Raw genomic sequence first — 22,340 nt, 5'->3', positions numbered from 1 at the left:
AGGAGCCAGCATTGAAATCTGAACTATGATTCTGTTCTGTTTCGACAGTGAACTGTTCACACCAAAAAACGAAAGTTGCGTTCTTATCGATCAATTATACTGGAAAGTTCGAGATCATCAGCTGCTTCTGTGGGATCTGACACTTCAGCAGGATTGGTTATTTCTGTTCTAGCCTCTAGTCGTTTTCGCAAATCGCGAAATTCCCAACTCACGTTGCCTACATGATTAGCAGACTCTGCAGAAACGGATATCGTGCGCTTTATTCTGTCAATATCGGCCTCGCTCGTCGGAACGTGCTTCTCACGCTTGTGTTCCTGCACGCCAGGCGTGTGCCCCACGCTCATGCCGACTTTCACCAGAGTTTCGATCTGTTCGTGCGAGTTTTGGAGCAGATCAGTATCGAAAAGTACGTTTTGCGACGATATGACAAGCAGTATGGTCGATCCTCCAAACTTGAAGTACCCCAATTCTTGTCCCCGTTCGATCTTTTGACCCTCTTTGCAAGTGAAAATGATTGACCCGACCATCATTGCACCAACGGCAATGTATAAAATCGTACCAAACTCTGGAGAATGGATTGGCAGTACAGTACGCACATTTTCACCAAAGACGTCCAGTTCTGTTCTGACCGCCATTGGATTGACGGTGTAATACTCCCCAGAGATTTCAAGCGGCTTTCCAACTACACCGCTGCATGGAGAATGGAATCGATGATAATCTTGAGGTGCCAGGCGGAAAATGCCAATGCTACACGAAGCGTCATTGAAGATTTCAGGATGATGATTGCCAGTGAGCTTTGCAAGTGTGAAATTTCTGCCCTTGATCCAGACCTCTTTCGAAGATTTGATGGTTGAAAAGACGGTGCATCTACTATCAGCCGGAGAAAGCAACACTTGGGGATCGTCAACTTCCGGTGATCTGCTTCCTGGCTTGAGTTTCCTGAAAAAGAACTCGTTGAAAGTCCCATAAGGCGTCTCTTCACATTCAGAAAGGTCCAGCGAGTGAAATTTGATGAAGGGAACAATTTGTTTGACTGAGGAAGGACTGTCAAACTTCCTTCCCTGCTTTATAGACTGGTTCTTCAATAGATTTTTGAATTTTTTTGATTGTGTTCCTTTGGCATTGTAGATAATCCGAATGCCAAGCCTGACGTGTGCACTTATTTTCTCTTCTAGCACAATCCCAGAGTCCCTGTCTTGGACCAGAATGTTGGCATTGTTCGAGCCCAAGGCATATTTCCCGTATGTCAGCTTTATCAAAAATTTGGAAAACCATCGTTTCGTGGCAAAGTCTGACGACACATACGAGGGTCTCAACATTCTTCTTCTATCTTCGCTGGATGAGCATATCGAAAAATGCGTTATCAGGTCATTTTCGGGCAATAACTTGATGCTTGCACTACGTTTGGTGGTTTTACAACGGCGAGAGCACAATGGGCATCTTCTAATTCCCTTAAACCCGGAAGATCCTTTGGAAAACTGCAAATAGGTAACCAATTCTTTCTTGGTTAGCACGTCATGAGACCAAGGTGACTTGTTGAAATGATAGAAGAAGTCATTGATTTCGTCATAAGAAAACGTACCCAACTTTTCCATCAATAGACTGACTTCAACAACATCAAGTGCGTCGGTTTTACAGAGCCTGTTGAGAGCTCTTTCCCAAAAATGCTTTTTCAAATCCGAGTAAGCTGCAAACTTGAATTTTATGTTCAGGACGGGTTCAGAACTATTAGAGTCAATTGAGTCACTAAAATTGAGAGGTATTTTTAAAGATGTCCATTCGTCACCGTGATGCCTACCATTATGCTTTTGAATCAATTCACTCCAAGACATGTCCCCACTAGCTACTTTGTCGTGGTACGAAAATGAATCTTTGTCAATGACTCTGAAATGGAAACTGAAATTCGTCTCGCTAGGGAAAACTTCAAAAGCGAGCCGCTCGTTGAAGGTAGGGTTCAGCGAGTGTTTTTTGCAAGATGTTTTGAAGACTCTCCGACCAAATGCAACGACAACAAAGGGATCCATCATGTAAGTTTTGGAAAACTTGTTTTTCAGAGCTGGCAAATTAACGATGCTTTCGATATCCATGAATACCACACCAGTGGCATGACCTTGTTTCGATAGCTCATAGTTCTCAGTAACCATTCCACGGCGGGATCGGTGGGGCCTACGACGACGATTGCGTAAAGAAAGAAATCGATTGGTTTTGATCGAATTCGCGTCGCTCGTGTCGTCACTCCCGCCCTTTGTAAAGTAAGAGGGTGTTTTGATGGTAGAAGGTGCCGCAGAGATTTCAAGATCAGATTTTGACAACGCCACATCGTATTCGTCGAGAGCAGTTGCAACCTTGGCCAAATCGAGGTGGTTGCTATCTACATCGTCAGTGGAGCTTATGTCTTCAGGGTCGTCGACTGGGTCCTCGTATTCTAGAAGTCCTAGAAACTTTTCAGTGTCCACATTGTTGCCTTCAACCCCATCGAAATCGACGTTTTCATCACCTTCGATGTCCTCAACATCGAAATCCTCTTCATCGGCATCGTCGTCGTTGATCTCACTATAACTTCCAAGCGCTTCGTCGATATCTGGGTCTTCTTGAATTATTTCCTCGAAATCCGTCACGCTTTCATCGTCACCGTCATCAACCGGGGTTCCTTTGGTACTTATTGAGTCGCCCACCGTGGTGGAACTAGAGGGTAGCTCCGAATTAGCAAGTTTGGCAGAGCTTTTGTTTACAAGACCTGGCCTTGAAGAAGAAGAAGCAGAAGATGAATTAGTCGAGGTATCTGTAATCCACTCATTGAAGGCTTTGATGAGGCTTGTTCCCCGGGTGCAACTCAACGAAATGGCCAATTGAATTTGCCCTGTTGCAAGATATGGTGGGGCATTCTGGATGTCATGATGCATGAATTTCAAGCTATTGCGGTTGAAGAGTGGGTACCAAGCAGCATTTTTCGAAAAATTGTAGCTTGTAGGTTGATCTTTGCGTCGAAATATATCTCGCAGTGAGATCCGCAGTTCGCCCAAGTAAAGGTAACGACTGGAACTATCGTAATTGCGGGATGCTTCCTCTTGAGACCGTAAATTATCAACGGCATTATCGTCGACAGCGTTGCTCAAAACGTCGTAGACCACTATGCGTACATACTCCGATGCTGATTTCCGGGGTAATTTCAATTTAAGCACTTGGTTCCATGACGGCGAGCTGGTGTTCTTTTGTTTGGCAGTTCGACTGAACTTACCATTGCTGATTGCCACACAGATAGGGTTACAACCAGAGTTCTCTACTGTGATGTTGTGAGCCTGCAGGGCGTTAATTTTTAGCGTCAATCGCGGTTCTCTTTTCTTGCGTCGTATGATACCCATTTTGGACCGTTTTTCTTGGAGAGTTTGAATGAATGAGTACGATTTAACCTAGCAGAGACAATTGAGGACCTGGTTCCTGCTTCAAAGCCATGCTACGGTCCTGCAGTTGAAGTCGATGGGTTAAGGTTGTGGACTCGAGGCTGGATTTATATATATATATATATACATACTTATGTATGTGAAATATATTCAAGAGTACTTTTCGTTGAAAAGAAGCGTCACACAAGTACAAAGTGATAAGAAAGTCTCACCGAAATGCCCGTTAAGGTAGAGCTTTGAGCCGCTATGGGTTGAAATTGAGGCATCCGATATCAAAAGTATTGAGAGCCATATGATTCGACGTCTGCACTTTCAAATAGCATCTCATTTTAGTGTTTTTTTCAACTATCACTTTTCTCTTCGGTCCGGGCCGAGAGAGTTCGATGAAAATGTCCTAGGAAGCTTCATTAGCACTTCTCCATGTCTTGAGTCTGAAAGTCACCATTGACCGCATTGAACTGTGATTTTGGCCTTTTATCTACTCATTACTCTAGGTGATTTTCGCATCCCGACTCGAAGTTTTCGAAAGATGTTTTGCTAATAACATACGAAAAAATTCGATGGGTGGATATTACAAGAACGCTTGGTACTCATCGAAGGCCATCGAATCTCCAGATAACGCAGCAAACTTGAAAAGACATTTAAGTAGCTCCAAGATTGATCTTAGAAGCTATCCATAATTTGAAACAACCTGTGGTTTGAATAGAGATCCGGATTCGCTTTCTTTTGGCAACTTTTAGTTAAATTTGGTTCGTTTTTAGCAAGTTAGACTTCCAGCATATCTTCTTAACAAGAAAACCATCTCTTTTAGTCTGTAAAGAAAAGGTCTGTAGCACTTTTGAGCATCGGAGATGGGTAAACGTTTTTCGGAATCGGCAGCGAAAAAAGCAGCTGGAAACCAGCGTAAGAAAGAACAGGCTCATGCCAAGGAGAAAGCTCATAGGAGTGCATTAGAAGCCCAAGAAGCTGCCAAATGGGAGCAAGGAGCGGACACAGGTAACCCAAAGAAACTGTTAGAAGAACAGAAAAAACAGGAGAGACTGAGGGCAAAGAAGGAGCGTGACGAAATGCTGGCAGCAGAAGAAGCCTCTTTGGGCAAAGGTGGTAAGGGCAAATGATTTGATATGACAAAACTGTCTGGATTAAAGAACCCACCAGAGGGGTCCCTTTTAATGGCCTCCCATGTTGTGTGGCTTTTTTTTCTCAGGACAATGCCAGGGTGGAAAGCTATGACTCGCCCTGGCATGCAATTTTTGATAGAGGTGTAGTATGTACAGCCCTTCTATAATTCTGAATGAAGGAATGAACAGATGAGAAAAACAATGTGCGGGAGAGGGGAAAGAGATATTTTCTGCTGTTCTACACCTTCTTGAGAACTCTAGGAACTTGCTCGTGAGCCAGGTAGGCATTCACAACGGGTACACGAACCCGCTCGTTGGCTTGGTCAACCCATGATTTCTGAGTCTTGGACTTGCCGTGCAAAAACGTCTTCCAGTCCAGCTTAGCCACGGCCTGTACGCTCTGTGCTACGTTGGCTTCGAATTCGTGCTTCGTGGAATCGTCGGGAAAAATTAGAACTTGGTACAAATAAAACCCATCTTTGGCAATGCCCGGTTTGGTGCGACCGTCATGCTGCAAAAACTGCCATTCAGTGCTGCCGTTTGTTTCGGAATTTTGGGCTTCGTAAGTAATCTGTTCCTCAACTGCTTGTGAACCTTGCAATTTTGTCCAGTTTTCAATAAAGCAGCCATGCACAAAAGTTCGTAACGAACGTCGCAGATATGCATAGTTTCGAGGTACATTAGAGCCATCAAGCGAGAAAATCGATTGTAGTTTTTTCAGGTTACTCACGTCAACGCTTTTGCCGTATTTGTCAATTCGGGATCCTTGCTCGAAAACAGCAGTATTGGACACTGTGCGTCCATTTTCACTGCGAGATACATTCCCATTCAAAAAAACCTCGCCCACAATGCGCACATTGATGGCGGGTTTACTTTTCCGGAACACAGACAAAAAATGCTCTGGAGGAAAATAAAGAAGCCGGAAAAAATCGCAGTGGTACACTTTGCTCTGGGCCGAAAAGACTCGAAAAGTGTTCTGATAAACTTGGGCGATACTGATGGTACCTCGAAGCTTAGATCGCGCTTCCAATAACGCACCACGTTTTGTCATATGTCTTGCAACCTGCTTGTTTGGCTTGGCAAAAAAAGTGTTTTCTTTTCCGATTGACGTGACCATCGGCACATCATTTGAATGAAGGTTTGGTCCATTTTTCGCATAGATCGGCCGAGTTTTCGCTGTGACGGGATTCTTATTTTTGTTCCAATTCAAGCCAGCCTTCAGCTCCTTCAAAACAAGTCGTCCAGACATCCAATTTGAGCCACGAAAACGGGAAAATGTGTGTAAGCTAATAGGCCATGCCTAGACAGAACTCAGATATCTTTAAAGTCCTTCCTAGACTGTGTTATGCTAACTTTATGCAGCTCATCGCATCTATTTTCGATTGGAAATGTCAAGTAATTTAAAATCTTGATATACCTACGACATTTGAGCTGTAATGTCAGTACACGCAAGAAGACGAAGCCATGAGTAAGACACGTAAGAAGTGGCAATTGGTAGAAAACTTTCTCAAACTTTGAGACAGGAAAGCTTTGGCTCCTAGTCAATCCACTGATGTGTAGAATTTCCGGCTTTTTTTTTTTGATATTTCAAAATAATGCGTTTTCATCACAAAGAGTTAACCTGATGGCAATCAAACGCACGAATTCAACGGTAACAATACCGACTTCTTCAACGTACGTTCATCTTGCTTGAATGTCCGTAAAACAAGGTGATACAGTCTGTTACTCATCGATCACGTGACTTAAACGACACACTCGTTAAAAACGACTCAGGTTTTTCAAAAGCGAGACAAATCTCTATTGTTAAGATCACTGAACCAACCCAAGAAGCCAGCCGGCATCTAGCATCATGTTTATTTAGACCCAATAGCCTTACAATCCGGTTTCCAAACCTAGCTTCTCTTTTAGCCGCATAAATTTCCGTATCCACATATACGACCATCATCACTTCGACCAAGGCGATGAGCTCAAGCCGTTACATGGTCAACTCCAGATGACCACCGGTAGCGAGCCAGATTGCGAGCTGGAAATGGTTAATGGGATCAATGGAATCTATTATACTCGCGGCTTGCGCATAGTGACTCCATACTATCATTCTCGTACCTCTTTCGCCAAAGGACGCTGGCTTGGACGTACACTAGCCGATGTGCTAACCGATGAGTTCAAGTCTTTCTCGAGTGAACAATGCAAGGACCGGGCCCACAAGGACTTCCAAATTATCCGTGATGATATAGAATTGAGCTCCGCAGAAACTTCAACGGCTGAAATCCAAAATAAAGACATCATCAAAACCACTTTTCATAAGCACGAGCCTCCAGTGCGTCAATGGTCCTCAGACGAAAGTGACACCAAAAATGGCGACCGGATTGCAGGATTCGAAATTGTTCACGAATGCAGTGATCTCTTGGTTCTCAACAAGCCGTGTGGCATTCCTATCCATCCGACTGGTCAGTATTACAAAAACTCAATGGTGGAAGCGTTGAAAGCGCAAGGCATGAACGTATTTCCTACCCACAGGTTGGACAAGGTGACCTCAGGAATACTCGTAATGGGGAAAAATCCCGTCACGGCAAATAAAGTCCAACACCAAATTCGGCAGCGAACTATGCGAAAAACGTACCTAGCAAGAGTGGAAGGCTGTTTTCCCAAAACGCTCGACCGAATTTCTCCTGGAGATGCGGATTTTCCAACGGCCACTGAGGCGTGTGCAGATGCAAGTAGGGCCACGAAAGAGGAATCTGAAATGTACACTATAGAGCTCAAGAAACAGTTCCCAGCCGCTTTCTCTGCCGCTCGTGATGCTACCACTTGGTTTTATCCCGTGAAGTATTTTCCAGAATCTAACCACACATTAGTCGCATGCCAACCTGTTACTGGTCGTACCCACCAAATAAGAATTCATCTCGCAAGACTTGGACATCCCATAGTCAATGACCCATTTTACAATAAAATTTACACAAAATTCCCGAAACGTCTGCAGTTTATCCTCAACCTGCCGAACTGGGATAACACCGATTTGTCTAGAAAGAGCTTGGAATCATACTTTCAGGACTTTGTGGAAGAAGCAGATTTCGCTCAGGGTATGGAGGCGGCCAACAATCGTAGAACTTGCGACGACTGTGGTGTAGTGCTCTACCCAGACCCAAAACTTCAAGACCTTGAGCTCTTCTTACATGCTTGGAACTACTCTGACAGCTCCGGTGAGCTCAGCTACGAAACCAGCATACCCAAGTGGGCCCTCGGGTCTTAATAGAAACTTGAAGGGAGTACTTATCTACAGTAAAAACCTAACCTCAATGGACAATCTACCACCCAACATAACTTCTGTCCACTGCTCTGAAGACTTTCAGCTTCCCGCTTTTCATATCAGGTAGACGATAACTAGCTTGTCTGGTTTTACCGTGTTGTTCTTCAATGACTCTAAATTTATTCTTGGAAAAATCGTATTCCGTAATGACAGCCGCATATGGTACTGCGTCCATTCCAAGTTCGTGAGTGGTTTTCGGAAGTAGTTTTCCATGAGACTGGAACTTTCCTTTCCTAACAACCAATATGTCGCCGGGCCTCACTGACTTCAGTTCCTCTTCAACAAAGTTACCATCTGGCGAATAAGTGAGCAAGGGAACACCATAGGTTCTTGAAGCAATTGGTGGTAATACCGTTTCTGGCATGCCCTCAATGAGATGAAAAACAAAGTCCTGCGACGTCCGGTTTATAGACTGGTTGGCCATTTCAAAGATTTTGTAGCCTATCTTCGATGCATATTCATCAAACTTGTGGTCCGAGGAAGGACTTGGTAAAAACTCTTGCCAAAACTTGACTGTATGGTGGGCATTCGATGCTTCAAATACCACTGTAGCATGTAGCTGTGTATAATCTTCAAAAAGGATCCAGAAGTCCCGTGTTACCCATTGCTGATTTCTTCTTTTTGTGAGCACTGTCTCGTCAACTTCCCAAATATACTTCAGACGGTTATCACTAACGAGGCCGGCGGGTATTGTCTTCTTCAACCACCACTCATCCTTGTGATTGAAATTTATCGTAGGCCTGTATCTTTCATCGTTTACCTCAAATGTCTGCGTTCGCTTCACCTGTCTGTCCTGTGGCGTATAATTGGGGGCTTGTGATGCCGGCTCACTCAAAGATGTTTTCCTTCTGATCGCCTGAGCGTGAGAAACGTCCTTCGCCAAGGGACTTCCTGGTGACGGGTGCGTGGAGTTCGAACTTGGCGATGTCGTTGGTATAGGTGGTGGACCTTTTTCCCCAGATACGCGACGATTAGCCGCGTGATCTTCGTGCCCTATAGCGGCTGAAAGGCCGTGATTAGAGACCGGTGGTGGAGGGGGAGGTGGAGATTTTGGTCCAAAGCTTATATCCTGTAGGTTATCAGTGACTAGCTTGGGCTGTGGTGGTGGAGGAGGTAGCTTGGGCGCTGTATGATAGGACGTCAAAATAGGGTCTTCAGCTTGTACATCCTTTACGTGGCTGCTGGAAGGTCGTGTCTCGCTACTTTCCTCGCCGGCCTCATCTAGTGTTTGATTTAACGTCTGTGGTACAGATAAATTCATGTTCTTTTGTCCCGCTATGGAAGAAGGAATAGGGGGAGCAGTGGGAAGAGGAGGGACGGGTGGCATAGCAGACGTTGGCTTTATTGAAGGGATTGGTGGCACAGAAGGAGGAGGAGGGGGAGCTGGTTTTGAGACAGGAATGGGCGGTGCCTTAGATTTTGGAGCCCTAGTGGTATCTGGGACAGGAGGGATAGATGTTTTATTGACCGAGTCCCCAGTTAGTTTCTCGTGATGGGCGGTAAGACCTCCTGCTCCATCACTTGACTGAGGTTTTTGATCTTCAACATTGGTTGAAAGCTGTCTATGGTCCACACTTTCATCGCTCAAATGATCATTAGGCAGTAAATCTTCCGGTGACCCCACTCCCAGTGCCGCCTGCTCAATTGTCTGCTTCGATAACGTTGGGACATTTTTCGATTTGTTTAGTGCCGCAGTCGTTTCATCTGCTGAAGATTCATATCCGGTGGAGTCTGAGATTGTTTCATTTCTGGAATCCGGCCTATCCACCGCAACAGTCGGTTCGTGTTGCAGCGAGAGGTGTTCACGCTTTGTGGAATGTGCCTCTAGCCCATCGGAGAAGTTAGGCGCCTGCTCAGGTTCCTTTTCAAAATAGTTACTCTCAACTTGCCCCGCCTCGTCTTCGGCATCAGCTAACATGCCAGGTGTGTCTAGCGGTACATTTGATGTGTTCGCCTTTACCAGTTTAGAATATTCATGGGAAGGCTTGTGCACTTTTCCTCCTTGACGACTCTTGTCTTCTTGAGGAAAAGACTCACTTTCAATTGGTTCTTTCCCATCTGATGGTTCATTCTCCGTGGGTGAGGTTTTCTGAGCCTGTTGCAAGGCCGCTGGGTCAGCAGAGGGAAAAACTGGAATTGCTCGTGGCAAATCAGCACCGAGATTCCCACCCGTCTCTTTATGTTCAATTTTCTTGGCAACATTTGTTGATGCTCTACTGGGCTGTGCTTGTGCTGGCATACCGAAAGGATTAAAAGACATTGGCATTCCCATTCTTCCAGCACCAGAAAGCTTAGCCATTCGCTCTCTCAAAGCAGCGCGTCGAGCCTCTTCGTCATCCTCGGCGTTTCCTTCATCCTCTTCGCTATGGTCAGAAACGTCCCCATTGTCATTTTGTGAAGTTTCGTCGTCATTTTGCTCGTCCGATTGCAACCCGGGTACAGTTGGCTTAATATCCAAGTTCTCAACCTCCGGGTTAGAACCCGGAATCGGAATTGGGGCATGGCTAATTTCCGGCTCCGTGATCTTTCTAGAAATGCTGCCTTGTGGACCTTCATCCTCATCTCGAGGAAGCTCTGATTCCGGAGTAGGCTCAATGCTGTCTTGCACTATAGCTGCCTCATGATGCTCGTGCTTTCTTTGCTTTTCCGCTACTTTCTGTTGCCTTTCCTGTTCCATCTCTTGGTTGATCCTCTGTTGTTCTTGTAAAAGGGCGATCCGCTCTTTGAGACTCATTTTGGGTTGCTCAACGACGCCAGATTCTACGTCAGAAGACTTCACAACTGGGGAGGAAGAAGATAGTTTGTGTTTCTCTTGCACAGGTTCAGAGGCCTGAAATTCTGTAAGATTCGACAGATCAGGCTTGAAAGTAGTGGGAATTGCGGGCTCTTTGGCAACGGGGCTGCTAGCGTCCACAGGCTCATCTTGTGCAATATTTACCCCAGCAACAACACTTGGCTTCTCTGGGCTTTCCAGCTTGGCTAGGTTAGTCATGGATTGCGGAATTTTATCATCATTGGCTTCTGCAGTTGCTGCTGAGTCCGTTGGTTTTTCAAGATCTGAAGTAGCATTGGCTTGAGAAGCGTCAGCTACATTCTTTGCGCTTTCTATGACCGCGACAAAGGCTTTAGGAAAAAGCCCCTCCTTAAAGCTCCCTTGCGGGTCCTGATAGTCACCAAAATACCACTCCTCGTCCTCTACCGACCGTACGGTGATTTTGGTACCTTTTTCAAAGTTGAGATCGTCTTCATGTTCCGAGGTATACGGGTACTGGGCCTCCACCTCGAATGGAGTTTTTGGATCATCCATCGCTGTTGTTTTGTGACGCCGGATGAGGAGTTGTTTGATGTTAAGTGTCCGATTTGATTCCATGACCATCCCTTTACCATGTTTAAAGATCACCAAGGACGATATGAGCTAAAACCAGATCTCAGCGTTAACGCGTGGATAACATTCGAAGTTATCGCAGGTTCAAGCCTGGGGTCGCGGCGAGTATCAAATGGGGATGAGTTCGTCTTGTATGGTTATTGAGTGGTGACTTCGGTGCCTTTTACGCTTGCTCTGAACGTCAGATATTCGGATCGAACAATCCATTCCGTGAGGTTTGAAACGGATATATGCATTCCAACAACTTCGTAAGCCTTTTTTAAGATGACTGAGAACTTTATTCTTGACGATACAACGCCTCAAGCAGAAAAATGAGAGATTGAGGATCGGAATTTCTTGACAAAGCTAACGTTTGACAGCAATTTTCAGACGCTTAAGAGCCGCCACCAGCAATTGAGGACATCATCAGCACCATGTTTTCGCTTAGCTCCTGGGATGTGTAAAAGCTTTTAGGAACTTTTTCGTTTTAACCAGAGCAGTCCATTCATCAACAACATGAAGTCCAAAGCATAAGCCATGTATGACCGCTGGGAGGACCGAATTTTCATTCAATGTGTTCGATATGCAAGAAGTCTCCCCGCAAACGCCAAAGAAAAGTCAGTTGTAGTTTCTAAAATGCACAGATCAGGTTTCCCGCGTGTCTCAAATGAAACAAGACCATCGTAAAGTTCCGAGAGTCACTTGATCCTCAGCTCTTATGGTTCCAAAAATACACACATAAAGCCCCACTTTTCAAGTTCCAATTCAGAAAATAGAGGTTCTTTCCATGTTTTTGGGTACGTTTTCAACACCTCTCTTGGAAATAGCCGCCGATATCAAATGTAATCAGATTTCTCCGTAGAAAAAAACAGCAACATGTAGCTAACACGACGGGTAATTCAAAAGTTGCAGTATTGAAATAGAAGTGTACAGGATTCCACTCATGGATGCGTTTTGTTTGAGAAAAGAAGTAATTCTGTTCTGGAATGTTTCTGTCTCTTTATATAGTCTACTCCCCGAAATTTGATTGTGTCGTTTTCGTACAACACTATGCTACCTTAATTTTGAAGATTACTTCGAGTACCTGGCGAGAATACATCAAGAGAAGCGGATGCGATGCCTCTTGAAGCGCATCAAACAACCGACGAACGCACGACTTTAGGACTTCTAGGGAGCGTCAAATAACTTAGGCGTTACAATACTTGAGTCCGGCGAATTTTAGGCTTCAAAAAAAGTCAATTTTGAGATCAATCGAGGCGTATTACGTGCTCATGTCCGAGAGTTGAAATATTAGTTTGAAATCCGCAGTTCCTCATGAATAAGTCCATTGGAAGGGCCATTGACGTGATTGCAGATGACAAGCTTGTACTAAGACGGCTTTTGAAGCGCATCTTAGCCGTTTACAGTCTTTCAGGTGTCTTGACCTTCGCAAAATTGAGAAACCTGAAGGACTCATCGCGGCACACTAGGATAACAGCCCTGCTGAAAAGTCTTAAAACTGCATCATGGGTCTGTGCTCTGCTCGGGAGCTATCCTGTTTTGAACAAAGTGTTGAAAAATAGGATTCTGGCTTTCAATGGCGCCCTGCTGGCCACGACGCAATTGAATGTTCCGCCTTGGGTGTCCACATATCTGGCTTTTGAGTCCGTAATCGACTATGCAACGAGTTTAAGCAGCATAGGGAACTTCGTGTCGCAGCTGAGCCGTCAAAACGCCAATCTTATCCGACAAGCGCTTCTTTGCTTCGTTATACCGTGGCTCCGCAACACAACTTATCCATCGCGGGCCAAGACCATACTTTTCCAACGCAAGACTCTTATCAAAGATTTTGTAACACTGTTCGCTCTGTGGAACTCGATTTCGCTTTATCAATATCTCAAATCGTCCCTGTACAAACAACGACAACGGCCTAAACGCCAGAGCATCGAAACCAACAATATCCAGGATTCAGTGACCTTGAACTCTCGTTTGTTTAAAGACAAATGGAAGGAGATTAATGAAATGACAACAACGCGAACCGTATGGGAGAAAGTAGTTGGTTGCTGCTGTGGTGAAAACCTGCATGTACCGCTTAAATGGGTCGCCTGGAGACAATTATTGTGGGCACTGCTGGACACCGAGGCTCGTTACAGCTCGAATTTGCAAATATCAGCTCTTCTGATGTTAGGATTGTACGTGCTGGATAGCAAGAAAAATGAGATGTTTGTGCGACCTGGGGTACTCAAATATCTGATGAGGATTTGGATCACAGACCAAATACACGACAAACGAAAGTGGCAAAACCTATTTTTTTGGACAGGTTCCAATTTATCCTTGTACAATCAAACACGGACGCGAAACGTCTAGTTTGTAAAGCTTTTCGTTCTGACAAGGCCATTTTTCATGCATTTCATCTCATTTCGGCACCATATTGGTGCCATACGCCTTCACTGCTGGCAGCTACCTCGTTTTTCCGCTTCTATTGTTGATTTGGTCTTTTCTTTAGTTTAGTAATAGTAGCGAGAGATTTACTGTTCTATACACCTGCTATTTGCTTGCGCTTAAAAGAGCTATGCTCCTGGCGCGTTGGGGTTGCCCTGAACCTTGAGTAGGATTTCCTTGAATTTAGATCTGTCTCTGCCATTCACCAGATCCGCATCATCCACGTTTATCAGTTGCAACACACGATCCCATGTTGAATTGCCCTGGCTGGAAAAATCCTGCTTCTCCTTGAGAAATTTCTCGGCTTCTTCTCTGGTGCTTTTGACCTGTTGTTCCTTCTTGCGGTTGTAGTTTTCGTAGAAATCGTCCATGTGTTTTACGGCTTCTTCCTGCAGCTTGGATTTGGCCTCTTCCTGGACAGCGTCTCGTTCTCTCACTTCTCTGTCGCGAGACTCTTTCCACTCGGCAATCGCCTGCGATTCTGTTTGTTTCGAAAACGTGTTGGCCTGTGAGTCTTCTGTTAGGTCGTTTTCGTCCCCAATTTCACCTGCTGTTTCGCTGCGGTGCGTTCCGGTGTCTTTTGAGCTGGCTGGAACTTCTTCGAAATCTCCAAATTCATCCTCGTCATTTTTCAGAAACTCAGAATCCTCCTCCGTCTTGAATTCGTCTCCCAGCAGTTCTGCTTCTCTTTTCAAGAAGTCTGTTTCTTCACGTCCGGAAGTAACTTCTGATTCGAACGTTTCGTCCTCCAAAGGTGGGAATTTCTCGGCCATTTTTTCAAATAATGGGAAAAACTTGTGCGGTTATCCAATGAACCAAGAACCTCGAGTAGATCGGGTATCAATGCCTAGTTTCTGGCCTAAAACTAAAGTTGAAGAAACTTTAAATATGTTCAAATCTTTTGACATCGGTGTATATTCCCCTATTGTATTACAGCTGTAGAAAAAACAAAAAACGTGCGCGTGATAATCACATGCTATCCACGTGTCACTAAGTAAACGCTCGAGAGACGGATTACGTAAGGCGGATTGAAGGGTCTTAGACTATTTCATCTCGCTATAAGTCTCTCCATGCAAATGGGAACACTCACCAGTTAGTAGATTTGTATCTTAACGCCACCTCCAATAGCCCGGACTTCTTGTGAATCCAGATCCAGGACCCGAAGTCCCGGGATCCCATTGAAGTAGCCTCTTAAAACCGAAAAAAAGTCCAGATCCACACATAACGTTTCGGACGGCTGTAGCGTTGGAAGTCGACGGTCGTTCGACAGTAGTACGATAGTCTGTGTATTTTTCATCCATCTTTGGTGGAGCATGTACTCTTTCTCGATCGGAAATTGGCCCTGGGGCTCCACCGCCGAATTTGCGCAGTACACAACCAGATCCAATGGTCCGTGTGAGTGGTTTGTGATCTGCAATGACAGGGAAAACTTAGCACCCATGGCGAACCTTGGTGGCTCAGTGGCCAAGAAATCAAAAGTCACGCCGCTAAGCTTGTCTGTGGCGACCAGAGAGTTCGTGGAAGCGGCAAATTTCATGGAGGGCGTATGCATGGGCGTTGAGATCACTGACGTGGGCTGCGACGTCAGCTTCATGGAGGCATTGGGTCTTCGCAGAGTGACATCCGTTTCCCAAGCGGTTTCAACCGTGAACGCGAACGGGTGAGCTTGTACGGTGTATCGGAGCAGAACACGCACGCGGTGGGAATCCAGGGTCTTTGTCTGCGGAAGTGCGTAGTTTATACTGTAACTGTCCCACACACCAAGGACCAAATCGGGCTCTACGCCGCAAACGGGTTCCACGGAGGCACTGGAGTAATTGTTCAGCACCCGGTAGTCGATTTTGTTCATCACAATCTTGAACTCAGCGAGATGGTATTGACTCATAAGGCTATGGCACGATTTAGACGTCTGCAAATCGAGCGAAGAATAAATGCACTGCTTGGTAGGCAATGCAACATTGCGGAGCCGGACGTTGAGTAAGGTATGGATCGGGAATGTGATTTCTACCGTGTGAAGTTCGTGTTTTGACGGTTTAACGGCCACCGATTGAGAAGGTTTTTTGACAGTTCCTAGCGGCTCGAAGCTCGGCAGAAGTGGCTCTTCTGCAATTACAGAGCCCGTGGTTTGTGGTTTGGGCACTTTTTCCGACGTTTGTACCGCATATGACGCTTTGATCATCCAATGATTCTTATGGCCATTGTTCATCACCATGTTGGACAGAAAAATGTGGTTGTCCACCACCGATTTCTGTAACTCCCAAAGGCCATCAGTATGCTCTATCAAGCAGTCTAGGGGTTGCTTCGTACTGTAAACGCATGCCTCATTGATGTATACCTGAATTGTGTGAATTGCAGTGTTAGGATCAAGTAGAAAGAAGATACGTAAATCTTCGTCAAAGACCACGAATTTGCGGTCCAAATGCGATTGTTTTAACTGCTTCACATCGTCATCAATAGTCTTGTCTGAGGGAACCAATATTCTCATGCCAATGGGTTCTCTCCGAGTGTTGATGTTGTTTTAAGAGAAGTGGACCTAAGGTAGAGATGTGGTAGATTTAAGCATTAATTTGATATTGTCAAGGCTCATGACGGGATGAGACGAAAAGAGAGAGAAGTGTAAGCTTTAGAAGTCCAAGGAAGCGATTGAATCGTGAATCTGTACTACATAAGAAATAGGTTCAATTGGAACTTTTCAGATCGGAATTAGCATTCGATTTGGGACCGTGTCAGAATAGAGAAATACGCATGTACAAGAGATTTACTAAGATCCAGGAATAACTAGTATATCAAGTCTGTGAGAGACTCATGGTACTGATAGTAATTTCCCTGTTCAATTACGAGCAAGACAAGGTTTTGGGAACGTCCAGGTTCAATAAATTTTATCAAATCTGGTAGTATAATGAAAACCCGGCCTTGTCGAGTTGGTACCACACTCTAAATGCACAAATCGGGGTTGCGTATTAATTCCCTACTATTTACACGACTGCTAAGCGAACAAATCCAAATCCGTCATGGGCATCCTCACAAATAAACCATTTTCCCGAGCTTGTCGAAGCCGATTCTGCGGTCTTTTTTCGAGTCGCGATTACCAGCACCGTAACGCCAACCGACTTCGCCAACGTGAGCGGATTCAAATTTGAACAAACACCTTTCTCCTTGGTTCAATTGACCGTAAATGACTTTTTTCTTGCTATGTGAGGATGCAGATGTATTATGGTCAGCAGAATGCTCTCCAAGAGTTGCCAATTTTTCCAAAGTCTCTGCGGCAGGTTCTAATTCCAGTACTTTGGCAGCGTCCACGGGCCCAAAGGGCTCCGATTCCGCAATGGTCACGAAACGCGACCGCAGTGCTTTTGCTGGAACTGGAATTTCTGACAAGTTTTCTCTGGATGCTTCAATTCGAGGCTCGAACAAAGGGAACATCTTGTACAGGGTGGAAGCCATGTTTTTAAGATCTGGTGCTATGCGATTCTGAATGGAGGGTATAATAAGTTAGTAAAATCAGAAAGGGTATTGTAGGCCCCCACTCACACGTATCCATTCCAATGAAGCTGATGCAAAGTCTTGTGTCGTCAGAAATAGTATGAAATTTTAACCATTTGGTAATGTCTTCAAGACTAATCGAATATTTTTTCATTTTAACTCATCATTTTACAAGTACAGTTCAAAAGCCATTGGATGTAAGCGTGTGGAGGTTTGAGGGTTGATAAATTCGAAGCAGATCGATACTTGTTAAGAACATACGTTTTTTTCCCACTTTTGTTCGATATCCATGAGTTTCACAGCGGCTTCAACGCGAGGGATTTTGAGTCCGTAGCGCTGTGACACGTCCTGCGTCGAAAGCTGTTTGTTTTGGATGTCATCGCAAATTTGCAATTTGAGTTCTTCGCTGAGAACCCGGTTGGTAAAACAGTGTTTGTTGCCCGGGAAAGGCTGCAGTTTCCGGTCACGAGAAGCTGCAGAACCTCTTTGAAACCGCTGCGATGTAGAAGGGCTCACTGATCCGTCAGCTTGCAGCGTGAGAGGCTCCCCTGTGACTGGATCTTGCAACGACTGACCTCTTTCGAGATCCGGCGTTATATACCTGGGTTCGTGGTTTTGCGAAACCTCGAAGTACCGATTCGTCACGTAGTCACCCTTGAAGTTACGAGGACCCAAAAACTGACGCATTGCGTGTTTTAGGTTACTGTCATGTTTCTTTGGATTCTGTTTGCCCAGTCTCTTGAATGGGTAAAATGGATATGCAATTCTTCTTCGTGAAATGAATCGAACTTGCTGTGTTTGAGCCGGGGAAACTCCCAATATGGATTGTGGCTTGGGCCGGAGACTACCCAGCATTTCAGGAGAAGGTCGAGAAGTGAAAGATGGTCAGTATTCGCCAATGGGCTCGAACCAGTTTTCCTGCAGTTTATATAGTTTTTCAAGATCGATGAGAAGATTTTCTATGTAGTGGTTGGTGAACATCGATTTTTTTCAATTTCGTCTGTAGTGACAATGATGAGATGATATAAGCTGGTAAAGATTTGCACGTGATATAAAATAAAGATCTAGGAAGGTTTGTAAATTCGACAATTTAAATGTTATTAAACGCTTAGCATTTGTTTATAAGGTTGCAAGACATGTTGAGTGTTTCAATTTTGACACATCAAAGCTTGCCTTGAACGGATTCGATCATGAAATTTGTTTTGTAGGTGTTTTTTGATTTATAGTCACGTGACATATAACTGATGTCAGAAAAGTTCAGAGTCACATAGGCAGTTCATCGGTGTCGCTACAACAATGTTATATTATCTGGGTTATTTCAGCCAACAATGCATCTTATAAAGCCTGGGGAGTTTTTTGTTGGCGTCAATTTCATCGAGGTATCGAATTTCAGAAATTTTTTGAGATTGACCCCATAGCAATGACGAGGAGTTCTTAAGGGAGAGGTCGACATCGTCTTTGAGAAAGATAGTCCAATACCCATTTCGAAAACTCAATAAGTACTTTTTGACTTTCTTCTCGTCCGTCTGTCATGTTAAGGTGTGTTACATTCCACAATGGTGCTGTGACGACACTGTTCGTCACGTGATTCCCGGTTGGTACCGATATGAAGCGTCTGTTAGCACTGGTAGGTGTATACTCAAGACCCCGAATTGCAGTTGTTACAGCTCCCAGGTAAGTCTTAGTTGATACTTTACATTGAGGAAGAAGCACAAGATTGCTGGTCACCATCCCGCAGGATAACCTTACTTTCACACTATGTTCAAGGACAGATATGTACGGTGGACCATTTAGGTTCCCGAAAGTACCTAAGTTTCGCCACTGATGATCCATTTCAGAATTGGCGTAAATTCTATATGTTAAGTCGAGAATCTAGTCAATACACCTGTGTTTTCAATAGATAGCACTTACAAGAAGCTAAAAACTTTAATGGCCTCTCATTTTAGCGATGAAAATTTATGACACCCTCAAATCCAGGCGACTACAGATCTATTTTAGCACCATCACTATAATTGTAAAGATTTGGCTGAGGTAAAGGTACGGAATGTTATTTGATTTCTATTCCATGACGTGAATATTCAGTTGATACTCTATTACTCTAGTATTACTCTAGTATCACTCTAGTGTTTCTAACCTGTTTTGATCTGGTTCTTTGATGAGCCTTTTTTATAAAATCCGAAAACCAACCCATTTCCCATGTCACGATAACCCGTTTGTGATCCGTTTTAGATTTTCGGATTGACCCGTTGTGCACGTGACCAATTCGACATCACACAATTTGAACAGTAGTAGTTTTTGTCCAATTTGATGGCTAGTTCCTTAGAGAAAAGCCGTGATATGAAGGCACTGTGTACCAGCCTGATTTGCTGCACCTATCTCGAATTAGAAACCATCAGCTATTCCATTATTGTCATTTTTATCCACTTTGGGTCTTGGCACGTGATATGTTACTTCAATACGTTCCAATCCATCATCCCGGCCGCTCGATGCTTGATAAAAACAGGCTCTGCAATCTGCAAGATCTCATAGCTCTTCAGACCCATTGAAATACATGAAACTAAGTCACATACCGTACTATCAAACGCCACGTGACTTTATTTTGAAATCCCAAATCTGCGATCACCCAATCAAAAACTTCTATCCACGATCCCCATGCCACCCACATAATCAGCTCTACTATCCCTTGACTCAAACCAATTCGAACCCATGATTCGCGTTTCCAAAGGGCTGTTTCAATACCTTTGAAACATAATCACCCCATACGAAACGCCAAACTCGTAATTATTAGACGCGTTCAGCTCATCTCATCTCAAGATGATACACATGAGCTCTAAACCCTTCAAACATCAACCGCCTGAAGCGCTCAAAGACTGATTTCCTTGTGCACAATGCAACGAAATCCGCGCTACCCAAATTTATACAATTCTGGCATGCGAAACGCCTATAATCAATTACTGTCTGAGAGAAACAACGAAGATCACAGGGTAGGTTTCAATGATTCAGAAGATGAGGAACACGATGGTAAAGATTTCAGTGACGATTTCAGTGATGAAATCAGTGATGAAATCAGTGAAGACTTTTCCAATGACATGCTGGACATAAGTGGCCGTTCGAGTCCTGGAAGATCGGAGCTGGACGATGAATACGAACAGTTTAAGACATCTTTGATGCGCGATGACTGGCCGGAACCCGAAGAAGAAGAAGATGATGATGATGACTACCAAGACAAGGATTACACAGAAGCAGCAGATCGAAGCTTCATTTTGGAAAGTGACGAGCCTGATGCGGAAACGTGGGGTAATGAAAGTTTTGGGAATTCAAGAGTTGGTATACTACCGAGAAATCGCGTCTTCAACGTTGCAGCACTAATTGTGTTATTTTTGGTACTCACAATGGTTTGGAGACCATGGTCCACATCACCCAGCTTTGAGAAATCTATCATCGATGGGCAACCTTCTGCCACGACAGGAAATGCTCAATTACGCGCTCAACTCAATGGTTTGTACCGGGAACTTCAAGACGACCGTAAAACTGCAAAAAAGGAGCTAGACAACGCTATCCGCTTGGTTATCTTGCAGGTTGAGAAAAACATCAAAAAGCTGCTACCTAAAGACATGGCATCGGTACAATCGCAGATTGAGCGTCTTGACAGTCAAGTACAAGATATGTCACGCAGCGTAAGCCTGAACAATGTGACTGAGTGGCAAGACTCTTTGGTGGCTGAACTACAACATCTTTTGCCAGAACAGATACCTGTAGTGCTGGATAACTCTACCAGGGGCTTGATGGTAGTGCCTGAACTCCACGGATATTTGGCCGAGCTTATACCGCAAATCGTCAACAGGACCGTTTCGATAGCTTCCACACAACCTTTCCGCTACGACACAGGCCAGTATGTGCGTGAAATTCTCAGAAATGAATACCAATACGTTGACAAGTCCTACTTCCTGAAGGAACTGGACGCAGCCTTGAGATCCAACAAGGAAGACATTCTGCGCGAGATGGAATCGCGAATTTCGACTTTGGAAAATGTACCGCAGCAGTATTCCAATGTGCTGCAACGTAAGCTCATTCACAAAATCTACAACGCCAACCAGCATCAGTGGCAGGACGATCTGGACTTCGCAACGGCGGCCCAAGGCACTCGTCTCATCAATCATTTGTGTTCCAAGAGTTTTCAGGGCCTTCAAGGCATCCCGTCCAATGGGGTGTCTGCACTGGACCTGCTTACAGACTTCCAGCCCGCGCCTTCCACCTACTGGTTGTGCAGCAACGAAAAGAGCTCTTCCAAACAGTGTTCGTGGGCTGTGCGGTTTGCACAGCCACTTTACTTGACACGCATCTCCTACGTTCATGGCCGTTTCACCAACAACCTTCATCTAATGAATGCTGCACCCAGCACAATTTCTGTTTACGTCAAGCTACAGTCCTCCAACGGCGATGCAGAATTTCGTCGTGTAGCAACCGAAAATGGTCACGGCTCCATCTGGAATCAGGACCGCTCTTTCATCGAGATTGGTTCCTGGAACTACGACACCAGTGACCCCCGCATTCGCCAGAATTTCCCTCTGCCTCCGTGGCTTATACAATGCAAGCCCCAGATTCGTGCTCTGGCCTTAGTAGTGCGTTCGAACTACGGAAACGCGCACTACACAGCGCTTCGCAAATTCGTCATCAATGCTGTAACCGTCCAAGATCTTCAGTTGAGTTCCACCTACTCTCAATCACGTCAATTTGAAATACCGGAATATTCCTCCCCTATGCAGGATTCTGAAAAACTACGCGCATCCCAAGTTGCCGCCTGGCAACTTAGCAACAATAACAATTCTCCATCACCAGGCGTCCGCGAAAATGTCCCTTCTTTTGGACAAGACGAGTTCGACGACAAATAAGGCGTGGTGTAGACCGAACTGAGGGTAAATTCGGAAAAAAAAAAAAACGCTAATGTCCTCACGGGCCTGCTTATGCCAACTCCTTCCGAGGCGTTTGTTATCACCTAGGGTCGGCTGTGTTAATGGAGTTTTGCCATTACCCACGAAGATAGGTGCATCTTTGGCTAAGATACCTTCACCACCACAGTAGCAAACAGGAAAACAGTGCAGAATAAGCATTCTGCAAAGATTGCTATATCAGGGAAACCGCGGTGCCGCCATGAATGTTCGTTCCGTTGGGCGTTTCAAAGGTTGCCACAGTGCTTTATTAATTCAGACTGAGCCATTTTGAAGAGAGGAAAGTATAGAGGT

General features: G+C 44.8%; 10 protein-coding genes across 10 annotated transcripts; 4 read left to right on the top strand and 6 right to left on the bottom strand.

The window, feature by feature from the left end:
- Positions 1-83: 83 nt before the first annotated feature.
- On the bottom strand, positions 84-3,362 carry PSD2 (LALA0S06e01860g1_1; the record flags this gene model as incomplete). The annotated part of the gene is made up of 1 exon (XM_022771759.1): positions 84-3,362. One exon carries the CDS (start codon positions 3,360-3,362, stop codon positions 84-86), a length of 3,279 nt encoding a protein of 1,092 aa, XP_022628930.1.
- An 890-nt stretch (positions 3,363-4,252) lies between these two features.
- Positions 4,253-4,519, top strand: LSO2 (LALA0S06e01838g1_1; the record flags this gene model as incomplete). The annotated part of the gene is made up of 1 exon (XM_022771758.1): positions 4,253-4,519. The coding sequence occupies one exon, from the start codon at positions 4,253-4,255 to the stop codon at positions 4,517-4,519; it is 267 nt and encodes an 88-aa protein (XP_022628929.1).
- Positions 4,520-4,760: 241 nt separating this feature from the next.
- Positions 4,761-5,771, bottom strand: PET130 (LALA0S06e01816g1_1; the record flags this gene model as incomplete). Its single annotated transcript, XM_022771757.1, has 1 exon — positions 4,761-5,771. One exon carries the CDS (start codon positions 5,769-5,771, stop codon positions 4,761-4,763), a length of 1,011 nt encoding a protein of 336 aa, XP_022628928.1.
- A 744-nt stretch (positions 5,772-6,515) lies between these two features.
- On the top strand, positions 6,516-7,772 carry PUS6 (LALA0S06e01794g1_1; the record flags this gene model as incomplete). Its single annotated transcript, XM_022771756.1, has 1 exon — positions 6,516-7,772. One exon carries the CDS (start codon positions 6,516-6,518, stop codon positions 7,770-7,772), a length of 1,257 nt encoding a protein of 418 aa, XP_022628927.1.
- Positions 7,773-7,827: 55 nt separating this feature from the next.
- Positions 7,828-11,136, bottom strand: BBC1 (LALA0S06e01772g1_1; the record flags this gene model as incomplete). Its single annotated transcript, XM_022771754.1, has 1 exon — positions 7,828-11,136. One exon carries the CDS (start codon positions 11,134-11,136, stop codon positions 7,828-7,830), a length of 3,309 nt encoding a protein of 1,102 aa, XP_022628926.1.
- Positions 11,137-12,507: 1,371 nt separating this feature from the next.
- Positions 12,508-13,539, top strand: LALA0_S06e01750g (LALA0S06e01750g1_1; the record flags this gene model as incomplete). The annotated part of the gene is made up of 1 exon (XM_022771753.1): positions 12,508-13,539. One exon carries the CDS (start codon positions 12,508-12,510, stop codon positions 13,537-13,539), a length of 1,032 nt encoding a protein of 343 aa, XP_022628925.1.
- A 203-nt stretch (positions 13,540-13,742) lies between these two features.
- Positions 13,743-14,387, bottom strand: CLC1 (LALA0S06e01728g1_1; the record flags this gene model as incomplete). The annotated part of the gene is made up of 1 exon (XM_022771752.1): positions 13,743-14,387. The coding sequence occupies one exon, from the start codon at positions 14,385-14,387 to the stop codon at positions 13,743-13,745; it is 645 nt and encodes a 214-aa protein (XP_022628924.1).
- Positions 14,388-14,707: 320 nt separating this feature from the next.
- TRS65 (LALA0S06e01706g1_1) lies at positions 14,708-16,099 on the bottom strand (the record flags this gene model as incomplete). Its single annotated transcript, XM_022771751.1, has 1 exon — positions 14,708-16,099. One exon carries the CDS (start codon positions 16,097-16,099, stop codon positions 14,708-14,710), a length of 1,392 nt encoding a protein of 463 aa, XP_022628923.1.
- A 536-nt stretch (positions 16,100-16,635) lies between these two features.
- Positions 16,636-17,952, bottom strand: MRPS35 (LALA0S06e01684g1_1; the record flags this gene model as incomplete). The annotated part of the gene is made up of 2 exons (XM_022771750.1): positions 16,636-17,085; positions 17,359-17,952. The coding sequence occupies 2 exons, from the start codon at positions 17,950-17,952 to the stop codon at positions 16,636-16,638; spliced, it is 1,044 nt and encodes a 347-aa protein (XP_022628922.1).
- A 2,033-nt stretch (positions 17,953-19,985) lies between these two features.
- Positions 19,986-21,989, top strand: MPS3 (LALA0S06e01662g1_1; the record flags this gene model as incomplete). The annotated part of the gene is made up of 1 exon (XM_022771749.1): positions 19,986-21,989. The coding sequence occupies one exon, from the start codon at positions 19,986-19,988 to the stop codon at positions 21,987-21,989; it is 2,004 nt and encodes a 667-aa protein (XP_022628921.1).
- Positions 21,990-22,340: the final 351 nt, after the last annotated feature.

This window comes from Lachancea lanzarotensis, scaffold LALA0S06, assembly GCF_000938715.1.
Source record: "Lachancea lanzarotensis genome assembly LALA0, scaffold LALA0S06, whole genome shotgun sequence".
NCBI lineage: Eukaryota > Fungi > Ascomycota > Saccharomycetes > Saccharomycetales > Saccharomycetaceae > Lachancea > Lachancea lanzarotensis.
Note: the sequence above shows the minus strand (reverse complement) of the source record. Positions and strands in the feature narration are given on the sequence as shown.